The sequence below is a fragment of the Ahaetulla prasina genome, chromosome 4 (assembly GCF_028640845.1).
Source record: "Ahaetulla prasina isolate Xishuangbanna chromosome 4, ASM2864084v1, whole genome shotgun sequence".
Lineage (NCBI taxonomy): Eukaryota > Metazoa > Chordata > Lepidosauria > Squamata > Colubridae > Ahaetulla > Ahaetulla prasina.
In genome coordinates this window covers 149,030,157-149,055,092 of record NC_080542.1, presented here as the reverse complement: position 1 = coordinate 149,055,092, position 24,936 = coordinate 149,030,157, and the positions used below count along the sequence as shown (strand labels likewise).

General features: G+C 46.8%; 1 protein-coding gene across 5 annotated transcripts in view; it reads left to right on the top strand.

The window, feature by feature from the left end:
- LOC131198335 (KAT8 regulatory NSL complex subunit 1-like) overlaps positions 1–24,612 on the top strand; it is a 28,418-nt gene extending 3,806 nt beyond the window's left edge. The window contains exons 1-13 of one of the 5 annotated variants that reach the window (XM_058182850.1): positions 379–1,005; positions 8,083–8,224; positions 10,089–10,277; positions 10,754–10,881; positions 14,515–14,722; positions 15,595–15,760; positions 17,229–17,369; positions 18,207–18,376; positions 19,375–19,496; positions 20,670–20,724; positions 21,561–21,673; positions 22,663–22,873; positions 23,612–24,612. In XM_058182850.1, the coding sequence (XP_058038833.1) occupies positions 539–1,005; positions 8,083–8,224; positions 10,089–10,277; positions 10,754–10,881; positions 14,515–14,722; positions 15,595–15,760; positions 17,229–17,369; positions 18,207–18,376; positions 19,375–19,496; positions 20,670–20,724; positions 21,561–21,673; positions 22,663–22,873; positions 23,612–23,863 (2,364 nt within the window). In that variant the 5' untranslated portion in view covers positions 379–538 and the 3' untranslated portion in view covers positions 23,864–24,612. Of the gene's footprint in view, positions 1–375; positions 1,006–8,082; positions 8,225–10,088; positions 10,278–10,753; positions 10,882–14,514; positions 14,723–15,594; positions 15,761–17,228; positions 17,370–18,206; positions 18,377–19,374; positions 19,497–20,669; positions 20,725–21,560; positions 21,674–22,662; positions 22,874–23,611 lie in introns of those variants that run through there. The other 4 variants (XM_058182851.1, XM_058182854.1, XM_058182853.1 and 1 more) reach the window with 4 other exon arrangements.
- Positions 24,613–24,936: the final 324 nt, after the last annotated feature.

Sequence of the window (24,936 nt, the reverse complement as noted above, 5' to 3'; positions counted from 1 at the left end):
ACCGCACATGCGCAAAAAGTGCGAACGAAGGCGGTGTTAACCAACTAGTACCACCTTCCGCACATGCGCAGCCGAGTCAACGAAAATGCCTACTCCGCCCCTCCTTTAGTGAGCTTAAGGAACTGAACATCTCCCACTCCACATGCGCAAAAGTGCACATGCGTAGAAGTGCCAACCAAAGCGCCGACTCCCCGCCCCCCGGTCTACCGAAGGCGTCGTAAGAAAGTCAGGGCACCTTTCTGCGCACTTGCGCAACTACTGCCATCGAAGGCGCTGACCACGCCCGGCCTACCTAAAGTTCCTATTACGCACGCGCAGGGCGGCGTGATTTATTTTTTTTTACGTGTCGACGTACGCACGGCGGTGGGGCGTTTTTTTTTTTTTCCTCGTCGTCCGAACTCGGGGTAGGGTGGGCTCCTTTCGGCCCCGCGGCGCATGCGCGGTCGCGCGCGGGGCCTGCCTGGCATTGTCCCGCCCGCGCGCCAGCAATGGAGAGTCCCGGCCCACCCTGAGGTAATTTTTTTTTTGGGCGCCAGTAATGGCGGCCTCTGAGGCGGCTGAGGCGACTTTCCGTCGTCGCCGGGCTTCTTCTCGATCCCGCCAAGCCGTCCTTTGGACCCGGGCTCGGAGTCTTTGCCGTCGGCTCCGGGCTCTGCAAGGCCGGCAGGTGGATCGGCACGTCCGGCAGCAGTTGAACGGCTTGGTGGGCCGAAGCCGGACGCGGCCTGGTCGGAGCGGCGGCGGGGCCGAGTTGAGGCGACTGGCGGCCGAAGCTCAAGCCCGGCTCCGGGCGGCCCAGCGGGGCTGTGACTCGGACGCCACGGAGAGCGCCTCGGACGCCTCTTCTTCTTCCTCCTCTTCCTCCTCGTCCTCGGCCTCTTCTTCGTCCGGTTCCTCGTTCGGGAACTCCTCGTCCACGTCGTCGTCCTCCTCGTCGTCGTCCTCTTCCTCAGACAGCGAGGGCCCCGAGCCAGGCCCCGGGCTCCGATGCAGCGTCGGGGTGGGGTGAGTGTCTCCTCAGGGCTGGTCTTGGGGGAGGAGAGGATGGTTTCCACGGGCCTGGAGGTGGTCTAACACGTGTAGAAAGGGGTTCATGTGTGTAAGATTTAAAGTTGGACCCTGACCTGGATGTAAAGGTGTGAATGGAGCCTGGCATATGTGTGTGTAGACGCCTGAATGAAGCCTGAGATGGATGTACACGTGTGCATAGAGGTGTAGTATGTAGATGGAGCCTGAGCTGAGTGTACACAGATATAGATGTATGTGTGTGAATGGAACCTGACATGGGTGTATGCATGTGAATGGGGTTCTACACGAGTACATGGAGCCTGAAATGGATGTACACGTTAATGGACACTGATATGCATGTTTACACATGTACAGGTATGAATGAAGCCTGAGTTCTTGGTGTACACATTTGAATGGAGCTTGACATGGGTGTGTACAGGTGTCAGTGGAGCCTGACCTTTGTATACAGGTGTGAATGGAGCCTGAGATGGATGTACACGTGTGAGGGGAAACTGATATAGATGTATGCGTGTTCATGGAGCCTGACCTAGGTGTACACATGTGAATGGAGCCTGAATTGCTCTATTCCTCCACTTTGTCCGGCTCCTCGCTCTAGAACTCCTCCTCCTCAGACACCAAGAGCCCCAGACCCTGATGCAGGGCCAGAGTGGGGTGATTGTCTCGCCAAGGAGAGGTTGCTCGGGTCTGGCAGTGTAATACATGTCAATGCAGCCTGACTTCTGGGTGTGGACACGTATGCAGGGAGCCGGACTGAAGGCTGTACGTGGGTGACTGGAGCCACATGTGAATGGAACAGATCTGGTGTGGACACGTGCAGGGAGCCTGACCTGGATATACATGTCCAGATCACCCTGACATGGTACACGTGGGAATGGGGCCTGACATGGAGGTGTACTCGTGTGACTGGAGCTTTGGTTGGGTGCACACGTGTGAATGCAGCCTGACCAGGTGGTGTAAATGTGGCAATTAAACTTGACCTGGAGGTAGACTTGTGAATGGAGAGCCTGCTATGGATGTACATGTGTGAATGGAGCCTCACATGGGTGAATGCATGTGAATGGGGTTCTACACATGTACATGGAGCTTGACCTGGGTGTGTACAAGTGTATGAATGTAGCCTGACCTGGGTCTGTGCACGTGTGAATGGAGCTGGACCTGGTATGCGTGTGTGGGAATGGGTCCTGACATGGTTGTTTAAATGGAGCTTCAGTTGGAAGTACACATGTGAATGCAGCCTAAGGTGGGGTGAGGGTCATCAGAGTTGGGCGGGGCCCGGCCACCTCCTGGGACAGGCTGCCTCTCTCTGATCTTGAACTCTTTCAGTTGAATTTCTGCCTTGCTCTGAGACCTTCACCTGCCCAATTCACTCGCTCGGATTCGTTTACCCTTCTTTTGCAAAGAAACCGATGGGTGGCCCTGTTTGTGGGACAGGGGAAAGGTGTGTCTTTTTGGGAGGGAGGGGCAATGAAACTGACCTGAGAAATGCACATGTGAATAGAGAGTGGGGTGTGATTGTGAGGGTTGGAAACTGGGATTCGGATGCTGTAGAGTTGGGTTCCCCTTAGCCTAGTACTGATGATGTTACATAGTTGGGTCATCAGGCATCTGCAAGACAAAAACCCGGCTCACAGAGCACTAAGGATCCCACAATGCTTCCTCCTCTTCCTCCTTTTCTTCCTTTATTTCTTCCTCCTCCTCTTCCTCCTGTTCATTGCAAACCCCATTCTCTTTTAGCACTGATATTACCTAGTTGGGTCATGAGATGTCTACAAGACAAAATCCCAGCTCACAGAGCACCCCACAGTCATCCTCCTTTTCTTCCTTCTCTTCCTCTTCCTCTTCCTCCTCCTCTTCCTTTTCTCTTCCTCCTTCTCTTCTCCACAATCCCCCCTCCCTTCTAGCACTGATGATGTTATGTCCTTGGGTCATGAGATGTCTACAAGAAAAAAATCTCAGCTCAGGACCCTCATTTCAACCCTGAGTTACAGTTGCTGTCCTTGATTATTCTTAGTCTGGTGTACCATAATCCTGAGTGAGAAGGACCCGGGTATCCTCCTTGAACTTTGCAGCTTGGAGAAAAAACAAAAATAAAAATTCATTTTCCACCTTCCCTCTATTGTAGCCTTAGCGTCCATCCTGCTGATGGATCCTTGATATAATTTGATATATTTTGGGGAATTGCTTTTAAGTACAGACAGTCCAGAAGCAGCTCGGATGTGGGTTGGTGGGGAAAAAGTCATTGCAGGAAATCCTCGACTTACAACTGTCCCTTTAGTGGCCATTCAAAATTACAACAACACTGACAAAAGGGACTTGGGACCATTCTCACACCTACAACCGTTGCTGCTTCCCTGTGGTCACAGGATTAAAATTCAGTCACTTGGCCATTGGTGTGTACTTACAATGGTTGCCATGTCCCAAGGTCAAGTCCCCTTTTACGACCTTCCAACATGCAAAATCACTGCCTGATTCGTTTAATGACTGGAGCAAAGAAAGGTCATAAGATGGGACAGGGCTGACCGAATTCTCTTGTTTTGCTGTAGAAATATCGGGTTGAATTGTGGTCGTAAGCTGAGGACTATCTGGTGGAGGGAGAGTTTTTCCCAGCATGCCACTGGAATCTGGCTTCCTCTAACTTCAGAGCGTGTGTGTGTGTGTGTGTGTGTGTGTGTGTGTGTGTGTGTGTTCCTGAAGCCTAAAATGGTAAAGAACAGCCCTCTGTGAGAAATTACAGCTAATCCTCTAGGTACGACCCCAGTTGTGAGTTTCTGGTGCTGAGTGAAAGGTTTGTTGAAGTGAGCTTTGCTCCATGTGGCAAACTTCCTTGCCCCTGTTGTTAAGTGAAACTGTCGGCCGCGCAGTTGTGTGAAGTGCAACCGGCTTTCCCGTTGACATTTTTAAGTGTGTCTCAAAAGCAGAAATCACATGAGCCCAGGAATGCCATGACTGTCATCAGTACAAGTTGGTGGCCAAGTGTCTTGAATTTGGATCGCGTGGCCGTGGGGACGCAAGTGCGAAAAAAGGTCATGAGTCCCTTCTTTCTGTGCCATGGGAACTTTGAACGGTCACTAAATGAACTGTTTCAAGTTGAGGGCTACCTCGGAAGAGTGTCATACCGCCTCCCCTTGAGCCCAGATCCCTTTTCTTGTACATTGATGGGTTCAGTTTTTTGCCATTCTCTGAAGCTGAATTTTTCCTCTCACTACCACTTAAATTCAAGTAAAGGGTCACATTGCTAAGTGACGCCGAGTCTGGCAGTCCCTGTTGCCATTAGTAACTGAATCACACTGGTCATTTAGTGATGATCCACCTCGATCCAAGCTATCCCTGCCCAGCTTCTAACAAGGGAAGGATCTCTTCCTCTTGAACAGCTCTGCCAATCTCTCCCCCCTCTCCCTTCACATCTTTTGCCATTTTCGCCACTCTGCACAGCGATCACGATTCAGTACTGTGGCAGTACTGGGACTAAATTATACTGGTCCTTGACTTAACGACCGCAATTGAACTCAAAAAATCCATGACTAAGTGAGAGCTTTGTTTTAGAATAGAATAGAATTTATTGGCCAAGTGTGATTGGACACACAAGGAATTTGTTTTGGTGCATATGCTCTCAGTGTACATAAAAGAAAAAGAAAAAAAAATACCTTCATCAAAGGTATCAAAGGTTATGTGAGTACCTTTCTTGCCAATTACTCAATGAATCCCTGTAGTTTAATTAGTTGCACGGTCATTAAGTGAATCTGGCTTTAAATCCAGCCACCCTTTGACTTTGCCTCTCAGGGTCGCAAAAGGGAATCGTGACCCTGGGATGCTGCAATCCTGATTACAGACCATTTGATTGTGTGTGTATTTGTGTATCCTGTAACCTGAAATGGCAAAGAACAGCCCCTCTGTAATACGTTACAGGTGTCCTCGATTTACGACCAGAATTGAGCACCAAAATGTTCTATTGCTAAGTGAAACACGTATGAAGGGAGTTTTGCCCCATTTTAAGACTTTTCTTGCCATGGTTATTAGGTGAATCACTGCATTTGGTCGCACATTTGTTAAGTGTAACCTCCCCTCCCCCCATTTTCCTCGTCTGAAGGTCGGCAAAGGGGATCACAACCCCTGAATACTGCGACCATTATAAATATGAGTTGATGGCCAAGTATCTGAATTTTGATCATGGGTTAGGGTCATGTGAGTAATGATCCTAAGTCTCTCTTTTCTGTGCCATTGTAACTTTGAACAGTTAGTAAATGAACATTTGTAAGTCGGGACTACACAGTATTACATGCCAGTTATTAAGTGGGACGCTTCAATCGTCATAAAGACATGCTGGTTGACAAGGCACTTGCCTTGTCCAGTGGAAGGTTGGTGGTTTGAAACCTGAGCGCTCCGCAAAGGAGTGAACTTCTGTCCCTGGCTCCAGCTCCTGCCCAGCCAGTTCTTCGAAAGAATGAACACTTTTCTTCATTTTAGAAAATTTAAGAAAGTCGCCCATGGGGTCTCAAGGCATTGAGTATTTAAATATAAAAATATTATATAAAAATCAAAAATAATTTAAAAAATAATAAATGAATAGACACCCCGCCACACCCTACAAAACACTAGTAGATATATTTTTTTTGTTTACATTTATACCCCGCCCTTCTCCGAAGACTCAGGGCGGCTTACAATGTATAAGGCAATAGTCTCATTCTATTTGTATTTTTTTTTTTTACAAAGTCAACTTAAACAAGTTCCACTTCCACACAGTTATTGGCCAACATGGCATATAAGCCATGTTGGCTAGATGATCACAGAAGCATCTTTAGACAATCCTAGCTTCCTCACCCAAGAATCCAAGATGACTACCATGCTCTAGAGCAGGGGTGTCCAAAGTTTTTTTGGTGAGGGCCAAATACAGAAAAATAAGCAAAGGCCCGGGCCACACCATTGAATGGGGGGGGGAGGGCTAATTTTTTTCGTACCAGTTCTGTGGGCGTGGCTTATTTTGGGGTGTGGCTGAGGAACTCTGGGAATTGAAGTCCACAAGTCTTAAAGAGACCAAGTTTGGACACCCCTGATCTTGGCTTTTGTTTTGTATTTGGTATGAACTTGAAACTCCCTTCATTATTCCCTGCCCAAGGGGTGGAGGCGCGAGGAGCCTCGCCAGACGGCCCGAGGAAGGCGAGGGTAGAACTGCTGGGGTCGGGCAAGGCCAGCAGCCTCTTTCCCGCTCGCCGCCTCCTCCGCCCCCTCCCTTCATTATTCCACGCCCATGGGGAGGAGCCGCGAGCCTCGCAGCGAACCACCGGGCAAGCACCGGGAGGCGGCCGAAAAGGGCCATATTCTATTATACTTTCAGAATTTGCTGCGGGCCAATAAAAACTGACCCGCGGGCCGCAGTTGGCCCGCGGGCCGTAGTTTGGACACCCCTGCTCTAGAGTCAGAAGACACAACTTATGTTTAGACCAGCTTGTGTGATCATGGAGATACCATAACGGTTGTGTGAACAGTGGTTAAGCTTAGGGTTCGTTTATGGTTAAGTTTGGCCTATCTGAATTTGAAGGCTGGTCTGAAAGCTGGTAGGCTTCTTGGTGCTCTCTGAGCTGGGTGGTTTTCTTGCAGACATTTCATGACCCAACTAGGAAACAGCATCAGTGCTGGAAGGGAATGGGGTTGGAGAAGGAGGAGAATGGTGTCCTTGGTGCTTTCTGTGTCAAGATTCCAAGTAATACCCCCAATGAAAGAAGACTCTGAGGCTAGAAATTCCACAAAGTTCCATTTTATTAGATATGTCATATTGGCACATCTGGGAAAACCCAAATCTGAAAGTTTCCAGTTTTTCCCCACCCAAAAGAAAGTCCAAGTCCGTGCCCAGCACCCAAGAGAGTCCATCACATGGCCCAATCAATGCACTGTCCCCTCTCTCAGAAAAGAATATGCTTATATATCACCCACACTCCACACGACCCCCCTTCTACTTTCCCATAATAGGAAACATGGCAGGCCTGAAGGCCCAATGCAAAACATGGCTTCTTCCAGGCCTGACACTCTGAGCTTGATGGTTTTCTTGCAGACATTTCATACCCCAACTAGGTAATATCGTCAGTGCTACAAGGGAGGTAGGATTGTGGAGAGGAGGAAGAATATGGGTCCTGCATGGTCTCCGAGGACCAACGGAGGGGCCAACTAGGTGATGTTTTCAGTACCAGAAGAGGTTTGTAGGAAGAGTAGTAGTAGTAGTCCTGGGTGTTCTCTAAGCTTGGCTTTGTTGATGCAGACCTCCTGCCTTTCAACTAGGCAACATCCTCAGTTCTTTAACTTCATGGGTGAGGCAGCCTAAAATATAATTGCCTTTTTTAAATATCCCAATTACATCACCCTTCAATTTCCACTTGGCTTATAGCTACAATTCCTATATTTTTTCTCCCACCCCTTTATCTAAACCACACCTTTCAATGCAAACTTACAATCTTTCCTTTTCTTACCCTGCGACCAGATTTATCTGAAATTTAATTCATAGATAGATAGATAGATAGATAGATAGATAGATAGATATTGATAGATAGATGATAGAGATATAAGATATAGGTAGATATAGATACATATAGATACATATACATATACATATATAATGATATAGATACACACACACACACACACTTACACACTCCATGGGTTTTTTTCTTAGCGAAGCAGGTCTATCCAAATATGGGAGGGAACATACTGAAGGAGCATATATATATATACTGGCCATTTTTTAACATCCTGTTTTCAACCCAAGCCGCTAACAAAAAAATGTGGTACAATCCAGAGGCTACAGCTCGAAAGCTTGCCAAATGACCTTCCGGAGAAAATCTGAAATATGAAACCAAGTTGTTAAAAGCCAGAGCCAAGACGGGAAAGGCTTAACCGGGGTTTGCTGAGTTTCCTTTCTTGTGGCTTCCTTCGGAATAGCCTAGGATTTGGGTTGTTGGGTAGACTTGTGTACGAATGGATGGATGTATTTCAATCCTTGTGTCTCTGATGCACTGAGCTGTGTAAAGAATACTAAAGCCCATGTGCAAATGCTTCTGTTTGCAGGCGCCGGCTGGCACAACGCCAGTGGGCAATGGAGAGAGCGGCCATCATCTGTCGCTGGACGTGGCTACAAGCTCAAGTGTTGGACTTGGAGTATCGGATAAGGCAGCAGACCGATGTTTACAAACAGCTCCGGGCAAACAAGGTAAGGCGACCTTCCTTCCTTTCCGGAAGCATCTTCATATGGGCGTCTTGAAAAGCAGTTCGTTTAGTGACCATTCAGAACTTTACCATGGCGCTGCAAAAAAAACCTGGGACCTGCATCAGCTTTTATGAATTGTCGCAGCATTTCCCTCCCCGCTCCCTCCAGGGTGACAGAGTCAGAATGCGGGCTGGCTTGTATTTATGGTCCCAGAGTCAGGGGATTCCCCTTTGGGGTGTCCTGAAGTCAGGTTCACTTAACAATCATGCAACTGACTTCAGAATTGCAGGGATTCACTCAGATAGGTGGTAAAATTGGAGCAAAGCTCACATTCCAAGTAGGTCACATCATCAGTGCAAAAGGAAGTGTGGGGTTTCCTCTCTGTTTATACGTATAGTCCCTTCCAGAACTGATGACATTCCCTACTTGGATCATAAAACGTCTGCAAGAAAACCACCAAGCTCAGAGAGCACCAAGGATTCCTAATTTATTATTTCTATTTAACATAGATAGAATTCCTCCCCCCCCCCATTTTTTTGTAAACCACTGTGAATCTATTGCCAAAATCCACTCGAATATCCAAGTAGAATACATAATACAAATAAACAGCACACATCCACTGATAAAAGTTAAAACATGAGGACCCAGATTGTTGGGGGCAATAAGTTGACTTTGTATATAAATATACAAATAGGATGAAGACTATTGCTAACATAGTGTAAGCCGCCCTGAGTCTTCGGAGAAGGGCGGGATATAAATACAAATTAAAAAAAAAACATAAAAGAGAAAATATTTTATTGGTATGCCAATGAATTCTCTAAGGCCTGTGCCATTTATTCAGATCAAATGATTAACGTGCCTTGTTTTACGCCAATTATTACTTCAAATCAAAGACAGCTCATGCTTATTTTTTCTTTTGAATTTTATTTATTTATTTTCTCTTTCCTTGTCTGCATTTGCTCACGCCAAACCAGAATTAAGTAGTTTTTGAGGCTTAGTGGGCTCTGGGCATCACACCAGCGTCTTTGTATGTTGTGCAATCCAGATCACGTTCATTGAAATTCACCAGCACACACCCTGCATGTGAGCAAACGCAGCCATTGTGTGTTCTTGGAGCCAGCATTTGTTCATAGGAACAGAGCCTCCAAGGTTTGGCTTTGAATGTTGGTGAATTAAACGGAAAAAAAAGAGAATTTTATTGTTGAGGCTAATAAAACAGAGGCTGTGATTTGCAACCCAGGGAAGATCAAAGGCTGGGGAATCTCTTTTCTCCAATTAGACTCGAGGGAAAGTTTTGTAAAGGTTGTATTTATCACAAACATGTCGGTTACGATGGCACTAGAGAAAGACCATTTTTTCATACTTACCACCTTTGTAGGACATAATCTAAATCCAGAGAGGCCTGGCAACTGATTCATACTTAAGATGGTTGAAGTAACCCAGGGTCACAGGATCCTCTTTTGCGACCTTTGGACAGTGTATCACACTTATTCACCAAGAGATGGTGAATTCTAGCACCACCTTAAATTAGGGAAGAAAGCTGCTTGAATGACTTTGGGCCAAGCACCAAGAGATGCTGAGTTCTAGTGTCACCTTAGGTTAGGTGTGACAGCTGGTTGGGTGACTTTGGGCCAATCACCAGGCGACGGTGAGTTTGAGGCCAAACTGGCTATATCAAAGCAGGGACAGAGCAGACCTCTGAGTCTCCCGGAAAGTGTTTCAGTCGTGAAGTCAGCATCTAGAATCAGTAAAGCTTTGAAGTAATTTCCAGAATTATGAGCATTTCACTGTCTTGGAGATTAACATCCATCCACCCTTAATAAGAGCTTCTAAATATAAGGGTTTCCCCCCCCTCCCCCCTCCCCAGGGCCCAGTTATCCTGGGCAGCCTCCAGCAGGAAGATGGGCTGAAGCCACCGAGCTGCCTGGCCTCCCCTGCAGGGGTGATGAACTCCAGGAAAACCCCAGCACTGCCTCCCTCCTCCCCCCACCTGAAGGTGCCCGGTGGAATATCGCCTTGCATCCCTTCTTATCTCCTCCAAAATGCTGAAAAACAGGTTTGTATTCTAGCAGATACATCCGGTGGCAAGGAGCAGTGGTTGACCCTGAAAGAGAATTTTGGAAAAGCTGTGTTGTCTAAGTCCTTATTTCTTTCATCAAGCGGGTGAAAAGAAAGAGAAAGTTTTAGATCATGGCTATTTTAAGAGGGGAAGACTTCAGCTCCCAGAATTCCCTAGCCAGGGTGCTTTAAGAGGTGTGGGCTTCCAATCCCAAAATCCCCCAGCCAGGAATTGATTTGGCTGCGATGGGCTTCGTGGGGAGAGGGCTTCGAAAGCCACGGTGGAGGGGGGGGAATGCTCACTTCTGAGATGGCACATGGGGTTAAGAGTTTTTCAATCGTTGCTTTTGTTTTAATGGTTTTAATTTTTTTATTCATTGAATTTAATTTTTTCTCCTCTGGCTTTTGCATTCCTGGGAAATAAAACTTGTTTGCAGAACAAAAATAAAATAAAATTACATTTTTCTCTTATAGAATTCTCACCTTGCCCAGTCTTTAAGGAACCTGGTCTGTCAAAATCCCTCCTGCACCCCCATCAACGGGTCTCCGGAGCCCCCAAAAGCCTGCCCATCCCCTCATCAAGTCAATGGAATTAGCAACTGGTGAGTTACCCATAAGATTTCAGTTGATAAAATTTATAATAAACAGATCATTGTGATAGTTATCCTAAAGTATTTAAGTTGATAAAATTTAAAATATACAAATCATTATATTTATCATACAATACTTAAGGGAATACAATTTATAGTGAACAGATCATTGTGGTTATCCTACAAGATTTAAGTCGATAAATTTATAAGTATTATGATAGTTAATCCATAAGATAAAGTTGATAAAATTTAACCTGATAAAATTTATAAGAAACAGATCATTGTGGTATTATCCTATAAGATGTTAGTTGATAAACTTTATAATGAACAGAGTATTGTGATACCGTAGTCATCCTAGAAGATTTAATTTGATAAAATTTATAACAAACAGATCTTTGTTCAAGGTCACTTATATTTTGATCTTTTTCTCTGGAATCTTCCAAACATCCATTGGCATTAAGCTGACAGGTCTGGAGGTTGCTGATTTTAATCTTTCCCCTATTGAAAATATTTTTTTTCTCACTGAGTCAGCCTGTTGCCAAAATAAAACATAAGGGTTATTTATTTGCCAGATTGTCAATTTCTCATCCACATTAAAAGAGTTTGCTCTATTTTCTGGGATTTTCCTTCTTGGAAATTGTTTTGGTGCTTTGAACAGCCTCTGGTGTCTTTGCTTGTTAGCTTCTCCTGCTTTCTGGAATAAAAAGATAGGATAGGATAAGATAAGATAATCTTTATTGTCATTTTTTACTGAGAGCACACTGGTCCATATTAAAAATGAATTCCTTCCTTCTCTCCCTCGCTCCTTTTCTTCCTTCCACCTTCTCTCTTCCTTCCTTTCCTTCTTTACTTCCTCTGTCCCTATTCCTTCATTCCTTCCTCCTTACCTCTCCATTCATTTTCTTTCTTTCTTTCTTTCTCTTTCTCTTTCTCTCTTTCTCTTTCTTTCTTTCTTTCTTTCTTTTTCTTTCTTTCTTCTTTTCTTTTTCTTTCTCTCTCTCTCTCTTCCTCCCTCCCTTCTTTGCTTCCTCTTCCTTTTCTTCCTCCCTCCCTCTCTCCCTGCATCTCTCTCCCTCCCTCCCTCCCTCCCTCCCTCCCTTTTTTATTTATTGAATTTATATTACTGCCTATTCGCCTATGGGGACTCAAGGCTACTTGAGTATAAAACCTGATTTAAAACAATAAAACTAATAAAAAGAATCAAATAAATTAATATAGTATAATATAATAAAATCACCCCTGTCCTGGCAACAGCACATCAGAGGAGCCATTTCATGGGCTCCCTCCCGCTCTGGGTTCCCCAAGCCCCCTGGCAGAACCAGGTCTTCAGCGCCTTCTGGAAGAGTCTTAGAGTGGGGACTGTTCTAATCTCTGGGGAGGGGAAGGAGGTTCCAGAGAGAGGGAGCCACCACAGAGGAGGCCCTTCTGGGCCCCACCAGGTGTGTCTCCCTGGGGGATGGAACCTGCAGCATTCCCTCCCTCGCTGCTCTGGTGGGTCGGGTAGATGTGATTGGTAAAAGATGGTCCCTCAGGTCACCTGGTCCCAAGCCATGAAGGGCTTTAAAGGTGAGAACCAGCACCTTGAATTGCACCTGGAAGCAAATCGGCAACCAATGCAACTGCCGCAGGAGAGGTGATACATGTGCACACTGGGGTCTGCACAAAACCATGCAGGCCCCTGCATTTTGTACCAACTAGAGCTTCCGGATGCTCTTCAAGGGCAGCCCCATGTAGAGCGTGTTGCAATAGTCAAGAGGGAAAGTGACTAAGGCATGAGTGACTGTGAGTAACAACTGTTGGTCCAGGAAAGGGTGTAACTGGCGCACAACCCACAGTTTTGCAAAGGCCTTCCTGGCCATGACCGCCACCTGTGGTCATGAGTCCAGGAGAACCCCCAGATTTCCTTCCTTCCTTCCTTCCTTCCTTCCTTCCTTCCTTCCTTCCTTCCTTCCTTCCTTCCTTCCTTCCTTCCTTCCTTCCTCTTTCTCTTTCTCTTTCTCTTTCTTTCTTTCTTTCTCCTTCCTTTCCTTCCTCCTTTCCTTCCTTTTCCCGTCTTCCTCCCTCCCTTCCCTCATTCTTTCTCTGTCTCTTTCTCTTTCTCTCTCTCTCCTCCCTTCTTTGCTTCCTCTTCCTTTTCTTCCTCCTCCCTCTCTCCCTGCATCTCTCTCCTCCCTCCTCCCTCCCTCCCTCCCTTTTTTATTTATTGAATTTATATTACTGCCTATTCGCCTATGGGGACTCAAGGCTACTTGAGTATAAAACCTGATTTAAAACAATAAAACTAATAAAAAGAATCAAATAAATTAATATAGTATAATATAATAAAATCACCCCTGTCCTGGCAACAGCACATCAGAGGAGCCATTTCATGGGCTCCCTCCCGCTCTGGGTTCCCCAAGCCCCCTGGCAGAACCAGGTCTTCAGCGCCTTCTGGAAGAGTCTTAGAGTGGGGACTGTTCTAATCTCTGGGGAGGGGAAGGAGGTTCCAGAGAGAGGGAGCCACCACAGAGGAGGCCCTTCTGGGCCCCACCAGGTGTGTCTCCCTGGGGGATGGAACCTGCAGCATTCCCTCCCTCGCTGCTCTGGTGGGTCGGGTAGATGTGATTGGTAAAAGATGGTCCCTCAGGTCACCTGGTCCCAAGCCATGAAGGGCTTTAAAGGTGAGAACCAGCACCTTGAATTGCACCTGGAAGCAAATCGGCAACCAATGCAACTGCCGCAGGAGAGGTGATACATGTGCACACTGGGGTCTGCACAAAACCATGCAGGCCCCTGCATTTTGTACCAACTAGAGCTTCCGGATGCTCTTCAAGGGCAGCCCCATGTAGAGCGTGTTGCAATAGTCAAGAGGGAAAGTGACTAAGGCATGAGTGACTGTGAGTAACAACTGTTGGTCCAGGAAAGGGTGTAACTGGCGCACAACCCACAGTTTTGCAAAGGCCTTCCTGGCCATGACCGCCACCTGTGGTCATGAGTCCAGGAGAACCCCCAGATTTCCTTCCTTCCTTCCTTCCTTCCTTCCTTCCTTCCTTCCTTCCTTCCTTCCTTCCTTCCTTCCTTCCTTCCTTCCTTCCTCTTTCTCTTTCTCTTTCTCTTTCTCTTTTCTTTCTCTTTTCTTTCTCCCTTCCTTTCCTTCCTCCTTTCCTTCCTTTTCCCGTCTTCCTCCCTCCCCCCTTCCCTCATTCTTTCTCTGTCTCTTTTCTCTTTCTCTCTCTCTCTCCCCCTTTCCTTCCTCCTTTGCTTCCTCTTTCACTTTTCCTCCCTCCCTCCCACCACCTCTTTCTTTCTTTTTTTCTTACTTACTACATTCTCTGGTACATTTTTCACTGGATGTAAGAAACCAAGACCTACTTTCCAATAAAATGTAAACAAGGGCTGGTGGCAGAGCACCCACAATGCAGTCACGCAACATTGTGGGGGCCTGTCGCATCTTTGAATCGGGATGTTAAATCCCTTTGGTGGGGATGGTTGAATCTTTGAACTCATAACTCGAGGACCCCTTATAGTTGTGCTACTTGTTTCCCGCTGATTTCCTTTGCAAGGATTCTGCACAGGAAGGTTGTCATTCCTTCCTACACAACAACATCCCCGTTGTGTCTGGAATATTTCGCTAGTGGGACTGTTTTTTCTCTTTGACCCTCCCAGCTTGAGTGCCTGTGCTACTGGCGGCAGCTCTGCAGAAGGCCCGACTGCCGACCGGCACCTCAAGAAACCCACGCCAGCAAACCACAGCCTGCCCGGGGTGGCCTCGGCCCTGGACAACAGCTGCGTGGCGGCTCGGATCCGTCCCATCTGCAGGTACAAGAAGCGTCGGCTGGTGAGAATCAACTCCATCGCTCACCTGAACCGAAAGGTAAGGCTGAAGATGAAGGTGAGCCAGACATTTCAAACGGGGTCACTGGTGGTCTCTGAGCTGGGTGGTTTTCTTGGAGATGTTTCATGACGCAGTTAGAGAACTTCATCAGTGTAAGTGATGATGACGTTACCTAGTTTGGGTCATGAAACGTCTGCAGTAAAATCACCTGAGACCACCAGGGACCCCACAGTCCTTCCTCCTCCTCTTTCTGTTTCTATCTCCTCTTCCTCCTCCTCCACTCTGCAAACTCCTTTCCCTTGTAGCCCTGAGGATGTTACCTCTTTGGGTCCTGAAATGTATGCAAAAAAACCATGCAGCTCAGAGCATGAAGGACCCGGTAGTCCTTTTACTTCATCCTCCTTTTCCTCCTCCTCCTTCTTTACTCCCCTTCCTTGTATCCCTGATGCTGTTCTCTAATTGGGTTGTGAAACATCTAAAAGAAAACCGGCAAATTCAGACAGCACCAAGGACCATCCCCAATCCTCCTCCTCCTCCCTCCTATCACTGATTATGTTATCTAGTTGGATCATGAAACACCTGCAAGAAAACCACCAAGCTCAGAGACCACCAAGGACTCCACAGTCTTCCTCCTCCCCCACCTTTTCCTCAGTCAGGAGAGATCATCTTGTCCAGCCTCCTGCTCAAGTGGGAGACCCTAACAGAATTGTAGAATAATGGAAGTGACCTTGGAGGTCTTCTAGTCTAGTCTGCTCCAGCCTGAGACTCTCAGCCATTTCAGACAATCGGTTGTCCCGTCAGTTTTCTACAAAGCCTCCAGTGATGAAACCCCTCCTTTCAAGTCCTAAGGCCAGGGGACCTGAGAGCTGTTCAGATTGTCATCATTATCGCTGTGTCCTCTTGCCCTGCAGCCACCGAAGCCTCTCAGCCTGAAGTGTACCTGTGAGCAGCCCAACTCCTGCATTTTGTGCGACTTCAAGGCCTCGCTGCCAGCCGTCAATCCAGAGGCCATGTCCTTGGAGGAACGGATTGCTCTGCTGGACTCCGGCTTCCACCCCATCCTCTCCTTCCCGCAAGGTGAGTAACGTGAACCCACCCACAACTCCTCCTCCTCCTCCCCCCCCCCCTCTGAAATTACTCTCCGGCCTCCTTTGCTTTTCCCCCCCTCCATTCTGTTTGCAGGCACAAAATACAGGCTTGTTTCCTCGCCCTGCAACCACAATGCCTCCTTTTATGACCAGTCTTCTCTTCCCCCCGCTCCCCCTCCCCAGTTATTTAGGGCATCCCAGCCATGGTTAAATGAGCAAGATGGTTGTTGAGGAAATCTGACTTTCCCATGGACTTCACTGGTTGCGAAAGGGGATTGTGTGCGGTCTGCGACCATCATAAATACGAGTTGGTTGCCAAGCCTCATGTATCCCAATGGTAGCATCAGGGTCATTAAGTGAATTGGGCTTTCCCTATTGATTTCACTTGTCCTGAAAGGGGATCACATGACTTGGGGTCCTGCAACTGTCATAAATGCGAGACAGTTGCCAAACATTGTGTATCCCAGCAGTTGTTTAGTTAGTAATATGGTTGTTAAGTGAATTGGGCTTTCCCTATGGACTTTGCTCATTGGAAGGTCACGGAAGGGGACCCGCGACCATCGTAAATGTGAGTCAGTTGCCACACCTTATGAATTCCAGCAGTTCTTAAGTTGATCATATGGTCGCTAAGTGAATTGGACTTTCCCTGTTGATTTTGCTTGTTGGAAAGTTGCGGAAGGGGAGTGGGTGACCCCTGGGGACCCTGCCACCATCCTAAATACAAGTTACTTGCTAATGTAATAGAATGGAATGGAATGAAATAGAATATAGCATAGAAAATAGAATGGAATAGAATGCAGATTAGAAAACACAGAATAGAATAGAATGCAGAATGGAATAGAATAGAAAAGAGAAGAGAATATAGTTTAGAATATGGCATGGAATAGAATGCAGAACTAAATAGAATGGAGAGAATGGAACGGAATAGAAAAAAAGAGAATGTAGAATATAGAATGGAATAGAATAGAATGCAGAATGGAATTTATTGTTGTTAATTGCGAAGTCGTGTCGGACCTATTGCAATCCCATGGACAACGTTCCTCCAGGCAGAATGGAATAGAGAATAGAATTAGAGTAGAATAGAATAGTGAAATAGTGGAATTAGAATAGAATAGAAATGAATAGAATAGAATAGAAACTTTAGTGTCACTTTAAATGTTCACTAATCAGCATATATTAAAATGATATTTCCTTGCATTCAGCCCTCCAAAGATAACCATTGTGCCCACATACATGCATGTGTATGACAGAGGAACACCATGGCCTTCACTCCAACGTTTACATACACAGGGCAAAAAATAAAAGATTTCCTCCAGCTTACGAGATGTATGGCGTAAGGAACCAAAGCTGTCAACCCATTACTCAAAGAGGACTAGTCCCTTGACCTCTGTCTCAAATCTTGTAGGGTTCAAATGTCATCATTGATTGATTGATTGATTGTCTCTTTTTTTAAACAGGCAACCCTCTGCATTTACATTTTGAGGCCTTGCTCCGAGAAGACCATTGGCGGACCACCAAACCCAACTTTCCAAAGCTGCCTCATGCTGGCTTAAAAGACTTAACCAACAATGTCGGTTCCTCATCACTTTCCGCTCCGGGTAAAGTAACCATATGATTTGGGGGGTGGGGTATCTATTGGATGCCATGTCCCATCTCCCTGATGGGCCTTGTAGAAGAAGGATCGGGACTGGTTGCCAAGCATCAGAATTTCGATCGCAGGGTCATTGTCACCTGCTTTGGAATACGAGGCAGTCCTTGACGTACGACTGCTGATATTTCTTTGGCGGAGGGAGACATGCATTTCATTAAAATAAATTTGATGAATGTTCTCGTCCCCATTTTAAGTGAATCCTGGCTGTTCAGTGAGTAATGTGGTCGTTAAGCGAATCTGACTTTCCCCTTGACGGGAACCCCCAATTTCTCTGGCTCGGCGAGACATTTGTTAAAAAAAAAAAAACCCCACCCATTTTACGACCTGTGCAGCCATATGGTCATGAAATTGCTGCAGGGGTTAATTTAGTCAGACGGTCATTAAGTGAATCTGGCTTCCCCGTTGACGTCTGCTCACCGGAAGATCAGAAGGGGGATCGCGTGACCCTGTCATAAATATGTGTCAGTTGCCCAGCATCTGAATTTTGATAATCACGATTGTAAAAGTTGTAACTCTGAAAAACAGTCCTAAGTCCCTTGTTTCAGGGCCATTGCAACTTTGAACGGTCAAGAAGCGAACAGTCATAAGTCGAGGGCAACAAAGAAGACGGACGTCTTTCTCTGGAATGATCAGAAAACATTTGGGGGGGGGCAGAAAACCTAGATCGGTCAATCGGTTGGTAGAGAATGTGGTCAACAGTGAACCCCAAATCTGTTGTTGGATTGTCCTGACTTACAATGATTTTGAATGTCACGTCTTCTATCCCGTTCCCTTTTTTCCCCAGGTGCTCTGTTGAAAGGATTGGCCAGCTTTGGATTCTGCGCCTCACGTCCCACACCCAACAAACTAGGCGCTTCATTCCAGGTGCCGCCTCTGTGCCTCGAAAACCCTCCCGTTCCGCACGCCAATCATGTACCCCCTCATCCTGCGACGGCCAGCAGCAGCTCCACGTTGGTGAGTGAACCAGAAGGGCCATGTGGAAACGTGTAGCTCCCTCCCTTCAAGCACTGATAACATTCCCTATTGGGTCGTGAAATGTCTGCAAGGAAACCCTTGATGGGAGGTCTGAACCCCATGGTCGTCGTTCTCCTCTTCCTCTTCCCCCTCCTTTCCATTGTAGCACTGATGATGTTCCCTAGTTGGGTGACAAAACGTCTGCAAGAAAATCAGCAATCTCAATGAGCACCAAGGACCCTACAATCCTTTCTCCTTCCCCTCCTCTTTTTCTCCTCTTCCTCCATCTATTGTCTTTTCCTCCTCCTTTGTCTTCTTCCTTTTCCTCCCCCTCTTCCTCCTCTCCCTTCCAGCACTGATGAGGTTACCTATCTGAGTCATGAGACATCTGCAAGGAAACCACCCAGCTCAGAGAACACCAACGAACTCCCCAGTCCTTTTCCTCTTCTCCTCTCATCCCTCATTCTTCCCGCCTCCTCCTCCTAGCACTGATGAGGTTACCTATCTGAGTCATGAGACATCTGCAAGGAAACCACCCAGCTCAGAGAACACCAACGAACTCCCCAGTCCTTTTCCTCTTCTCCTCTCATCCCTCATTCTTCCCGCCTCCTCCTCCTAGCATTGATGAGGTTACCTAGTTGGGTCATGAAATGTCTGCAAGAAAACAAACAAACTCTGTATCAAGGACCCCACAATCCTGTAACCTAGCAGGGTCATGAATCGTCGGCAAGACACACGCCACCTACCCCATCCCCTCTCAGAGCACTAGTTCAACTCTGAGTGACACACATCCGGTTGTATAATAGGGAAGCCCCCCCTGACACCAAGAGTCAGGCCTTGCCTTCTGTCCATCCCATCAAAATCCCCCAAAAGATCCTTTTGGGATTCAGAGATACCTACCAAGTGCCAATTCACCCTGGCATTGTCTTTTGTTGGTTTGTTTGTTTTACCGTTTGTGTGTGGTGGTGTTTTATTTTTCCCCTCCCGTACCTCGCCAGCAGCCTGCCAAGAAGAAAAAAGTGGAAACTTCCTATGATATCAACAACATCGTCATTCCGATGTCCATGGCCGCTGCCACCCGGGTGGAAAAACTGCAATATAAAGAGATTTTAACCCCCAGGTGAGTTCCTTTTTTTGGGAATTCTCAAATCTGTTTCCTGATGAATCCGGAATCTGGAATTTTAATTGAATTGAAGAATAATTGGAATTTAATTGGGGGAAGTCATTGTGTTACTAGGGTGTCTTCAACTGCACGACCACAATTCTGGTCCAAACTTCCCATTGCTGAGAAATACTGTGGTTAAGGGAGATGCTCGGTTGTGAAGTGGAAGCATTGGTGGAGTGAGTTTGGCCCCATTTTATGACTTTTCCTGCCGCCATCATTAAGGCAATTGCTGTGGTTGCTAAGTGAGACACATGGTTGTTAAGTGAAGCATTTGTTAAGCGAGTTTTGCCCCGTTTCAGGACCTTCCTTGCCACTGCCTTTAAGTGAATCTCTGGTTGTTGAGTGACTCACGGTTAAGTGAAGCATTCCTTAAGTGAGTTTTGCCCCATTTTGTCTGCCACCATCATTAAGGGAATCACTGCGGTTGTTGAGTGAATCAACGATTGTTACGTGGAACATTGGTTAAGTCAGGTTTGCTCCATTTTACGACCTTCCTTGCCACCGTAGTTAACTGAATCACTGCCATTGTTAAGTGTACTACACGGTTGTTAAGCATTTTTCAATTAGTTTTTCCCCATTGTAGCACCTTCCTTGCCACCGTCATTAAGTGAAGCCCTGCAGTTGTTAAGTTTGTTAAGTGAAGCATTCCTTAAGTGAGTTTTACCCCATTTTAGGAGCTTCCTTGCCAACATCATTAAGTGAATCCCTGTGGTTGTTGAGTGAGTCACACGGTTTAGTGAAGCATTCTTTAAGTGAGTTTTGCTCCATTTTACGACCTTCCTTGCCACCATTAAGTGAACCCCCACAGTGCTTAAATCAGTCACACGGTTGTTAAGCAAATCTGATTTCCCCATTGACATTGCTTATCAGGTCGCCAAAGGCGATCATGTGACCCCAGGGACCCTGTGACCGTCATAAATCCGACTCTGTTGCCAAGCATCTGAGTCTTGATCGCGTAACCCTAGTGTTGTTGCAAGCATTATAAGTGTGAAAAATAGGTCCTGAATCCCCTTTTTTCCCCAAGCCCGTCATAGCTTCAGTCACTAAATGAACCATTGTAAGTTGAGGACTCCCTGCAAACCAATCAATCAAATCAATCAATAAATCACCTCTGTTTTCTCCCTTTAGCTGGAGAACGGTGGATCCCAAAGAGTTGGTGATCTTAGAGGAAGCGGAGACCGAGGTAAGAGTGAGGGCGCTCCCAGGTGGCCCACCGTGGGTCAATCTACAAGCTTGGGGTTTGTGGGTGTGTATGGGGGTGTGTTTCTGCATACATGTTGTGTGATCGCAGCCACAATTGGCAAGGGCTAGATGGGTGTACTGAATTCAGGAGTGGAAGAAGGGGGAGGTGCCCCCTCCAGATTGTAACAGCTGACGTAACACTGGCCGGTATGGTGGGCAGGATGCAAAGACTTGATAGCGTTCCCTAGTTGGATCGTGAAACATCTGCAAGGAAACGGGCTGGCTCAGAAAGCATTAAGGACATCCCCCCAGTCCTTCTTCCTCCTCTTCCTCTCCCTTCTCCTCCTCCTCCATTCTTCTTTCTCCACCTCTTCCTTTTCTTCACTTTCCTCCTGCTCCTCTTCCATTCTAGCACTGATGATGTTCCCTAGTTGGGTCGTGAGATGTCTGCAAGGGAACAGCCCAGCTCAGAGAGCAGCAAAGATCCCCCAGTCTTTTCCTCCTCTTCTTTTTCTTCTTCTTCTCCTCCCCCCAATTCCCTCTCCCTTCTCCCATTGATGATGTTCCCTAATTGTGTCATGAACTGTCTGCAACATTAAACCCAGATCCCTCTGCCTCCTCTTTGCAAACACTCCTCCCTTTCAGCACTGATGCTGTTCCTTAGTTGGGTGATTAAATGCCCGTAAGAAAACCACCAGCTCAGAGAGCATCAATAATAGTCCTCCTCCTCCTCTTTATCTTTCTCCTTCTCGTTTTCCTCGTGCCCCTTCCCCCTGTCCCCACACCATTTCTGAACAAGATTGGAGACCTTTGGACCTTAACTCTTTTTTGCTCTAGCTGGAAGACACTTCGGATGAAACATATCTGGCCTATCACCAAAAATATGAAGAGCTGGAACGGGTCCGCTGGGATTCCTGGACCGGAACGTCCTCTCAGAGACGAGGAAACAGGTATTTGTTCCCACAGGCTCTTGCCTGCCCCTCCAGAGGGTCTCTCCACCCAAAGAGATGAGTTGGTCAGATCACAGGTTGAAGAACAAACTCTCAATTTGCCTCATAGTCTCTCTGCCCTGTAAGCCTCAGTGTTAGCGTGGTGGGTAGCTCCTGGGGAATTCCTAGATATATCGAAGTTGCAAGTTGATTAATTCAGAGAGAAGGGAAAGAGAGAGAGAGAATGGATGGATGGATGGATAAATAACATGACAGCTAGAGAGATGAAATGGATGAATAGAGCAATGAATGGATTATATAGATTGAATGGACGGATGCATACATAGATACATGATAGATGATAAAGTAATAGCTAGAGAGATATGATAGATATGGATGAATTGATGGATGGACAGATATGATATCGAGAGTGAGTGTGGATGTGGATGAATGTATGGAATGGATGGACAGACAAACTAATTGCCCTTGGGCTGGCCTGGGAATCCCACTTTAGGGATACAAATGCAGCAGGAAGCAGCCCCTAGGGTGCTGCAAACAAGACGTCCGGTGTTGTGTAGAATTACGTGGCATCTAAATTATAGCAATAAATAATTTGATAATGTTTCCAGTCTAAATCAAAGCCCGGAAGGGGACAAGGCTTAGAAGGGAGAAGTCACAAACTTTCCAAATTGTTGCCCAACCTCCTCACCCCTCCTTCCAGGAATACAATGGATCATTTGTTCCAGAATGTTCTTCTCTGCAGCTTCTGGCTGGGCCTGGCACGCTTTGGAGCATTTCTCTTTTCCCAGTGTTTCTCCCATGCCCCAAAACATGTCCTCCCATCTCTGATCTCCTTTTGGAGGTACACCTGTTGAGGGACACCCCTTTCTATCATTGGGGTGGAAGGAATAAGACACCCTCAGCTCCATCCACCATCCTGGGACCTCTTTTGAGACTCTGCTAAGTTAGGCTTCCTGCTTGATGGGGTTCACTCTTCCTTCTTCTTCCAGGAGCTCCTCCCATAAAGCCGACGGGCGCTGGGTGCCTCCTCCCGGCTGCCAGGACAGCGTGCCGAATAGTCTTCACTACCCTCAGGGTGCCAATTCTCCCACTGCATCGCTCAGCCCAGACCCCTTCAACGTCCCGACATCCCTGGTGCTAAGAGGTCGAGGAGGGAATTCCTTCAGTGAAGACTCTTCCTTCAATACAGACGAGATCCAAGTGAGACCTGGTTCAGAGGGCTTGGTTATTCCATTAACAATGCACAGTCCTCAGGTTATGACAGTAATTGGAAGCAGTCCTTGGCTTAGGACAGTAACCGAGAGCAAAATTTCGGTCACAGAGATGGGGTCGCAAAGCACAACGTTGTAGCTTAACGATAGCAATTCTGGCAGTTCCCATTGCTATCGTTAAGCAACAAGCTCATGTAACCTTGGCTTCCTGCTGGTTTCCCTATTGACTGCATAGGGGAAGCCAGCAGGAAGCATTGAAAATTGGGATTATAGGTAGTCTTCAATTTACAAACAGTTTGTTTAGTGACCCTTCAAAAGTCCCAATGGCACTGAAAAAAGGGACTTATGTCTGTTTTTACACTTATGACCCTTGCAACATCACCATGGTCCTGTGATCAAAATTCATCCCCTTGGCAACTCATATTTATGACAGATTCAGTATTCCGGGATCCTCTTTTGCAATCTTTTGAGAAGCAGAATAAACAGGGAAGCCCAATTCGCTTAATGGTCACAAGTGTGAAAAGCAGTCATTAGTCACTTTTTTCAGACTATTTGAAGAGTCACCAAACGAATAGTTAAGATGTCAATGACTACCTGTATTCCCGCAGAGGTATGTTGTAACTTCAAATGGTCACAAAGTAACCAATCATAAGTTGAGAAGTAACGGTATGCGTCTTCATTCACTGAATTTTCCTTTTCTTCCTCTTCCTCTTCCTCTTCTCTCCAGAACGTCCCGCCTTGGGAACCTCGCACCTTTCCACTTTCCGATACTGAGTACCAGGCGCTCCAGGACCCCTCCCACAAAGCCTTTGGCCAGCAGTGGAATGAAGCCTTGAGGACTAACCACATCAACACTGCTGGCCTCTCTCATCTGAGAGAGGCACTCCCAGCCAAGCGTCAGGCGCCTCCTGAGGATGGTGATCGGCAGCGCCAGGCCGAGCCTCGTTGCTTCGTTGCATCCACATTGAACAACAGATGACCTCTCGGGCCCCGGAGAGAAGACGTCGGGAGAGTTGCACCCACACTCTAGAGAGGCATCACCAAGCTCGGCTGGCGAGCTAGGCGCCGGAAAAGCCGGGCGCAAAGTGAAGGTCCATCTTTGGACTAGGAGTTCCCCACGACCGGCGAGGAAGGGCCGGAAGGGGCCATTCGCCGAGCCTCTGTGGGGCGGGAGGAGGGGGTGACCTGGAGAAGCCCATTGGTAGATGGGAGGATTCGGAGCACCACACAGGAAGGAAGGTTAGGGGCTGTGGGAGATCCCCCCCCCAAAAAAGGGGGGAAGCGAAGGGGCCGCAACACATACCAAGAGGGGACACTTGGGAATGGATGCGGTTGATCGGAACCTCAAAAGCAGGAAGGAAGTGTGAATTGATTGGGGAGATTGATTAGTGGGCGATGGGCTTTTTCCCCGGAGCCTCTGGTTATTGGGGTGGGGCTGTGAAGGAAAGGTCTGCAGGGAAGGGCGATAAATTTAAAACAATTTATCATTTTGATCTACACCATTCTGGAATCCACAGTTTTCTGAATGCAAAACCCGTTCTGGAATCAGCGGTTTTTCCTAACTTGGAATCATGGTTTCTCCTGATCTTGGGGTGGAAAAAACAAAATGACCAATCATGATTGCAACCGACGCTTTCTAGACTTTTCTTTTCAGAAAAGTGGTCGATGCTGTGCTGTTGTACGGAAATGCTAATTTAATCAATAAAAGGAACTTGACCAGATGAATAACACGGACTCTGAAGTGATCGTTATTGGGGGTGGGGAAGGTTGCTTCCAAATATTATTTAAACATTTTTCACTTTTAAGATACTTTAAAAATATCTATGGATATCTATTCTCAGTCATCCTGAAGCATCTTCAGTTCTAGCTAACAGTTCGGTTCTTCAGTCAGAACTGAAGGAAGCTTTTTGGATGAGAGGGGAAACATCTTCCAAGGGGAAAAAAAGCCAACTGATACTCCTTGCAGACAGCTGGTCATTTGTATTCACTTTAGAGAGCCGTTGAGGCTGTTTGGAGGTTTTTTCTATGTCCTTGGGGTCACCGGAGTAGCAC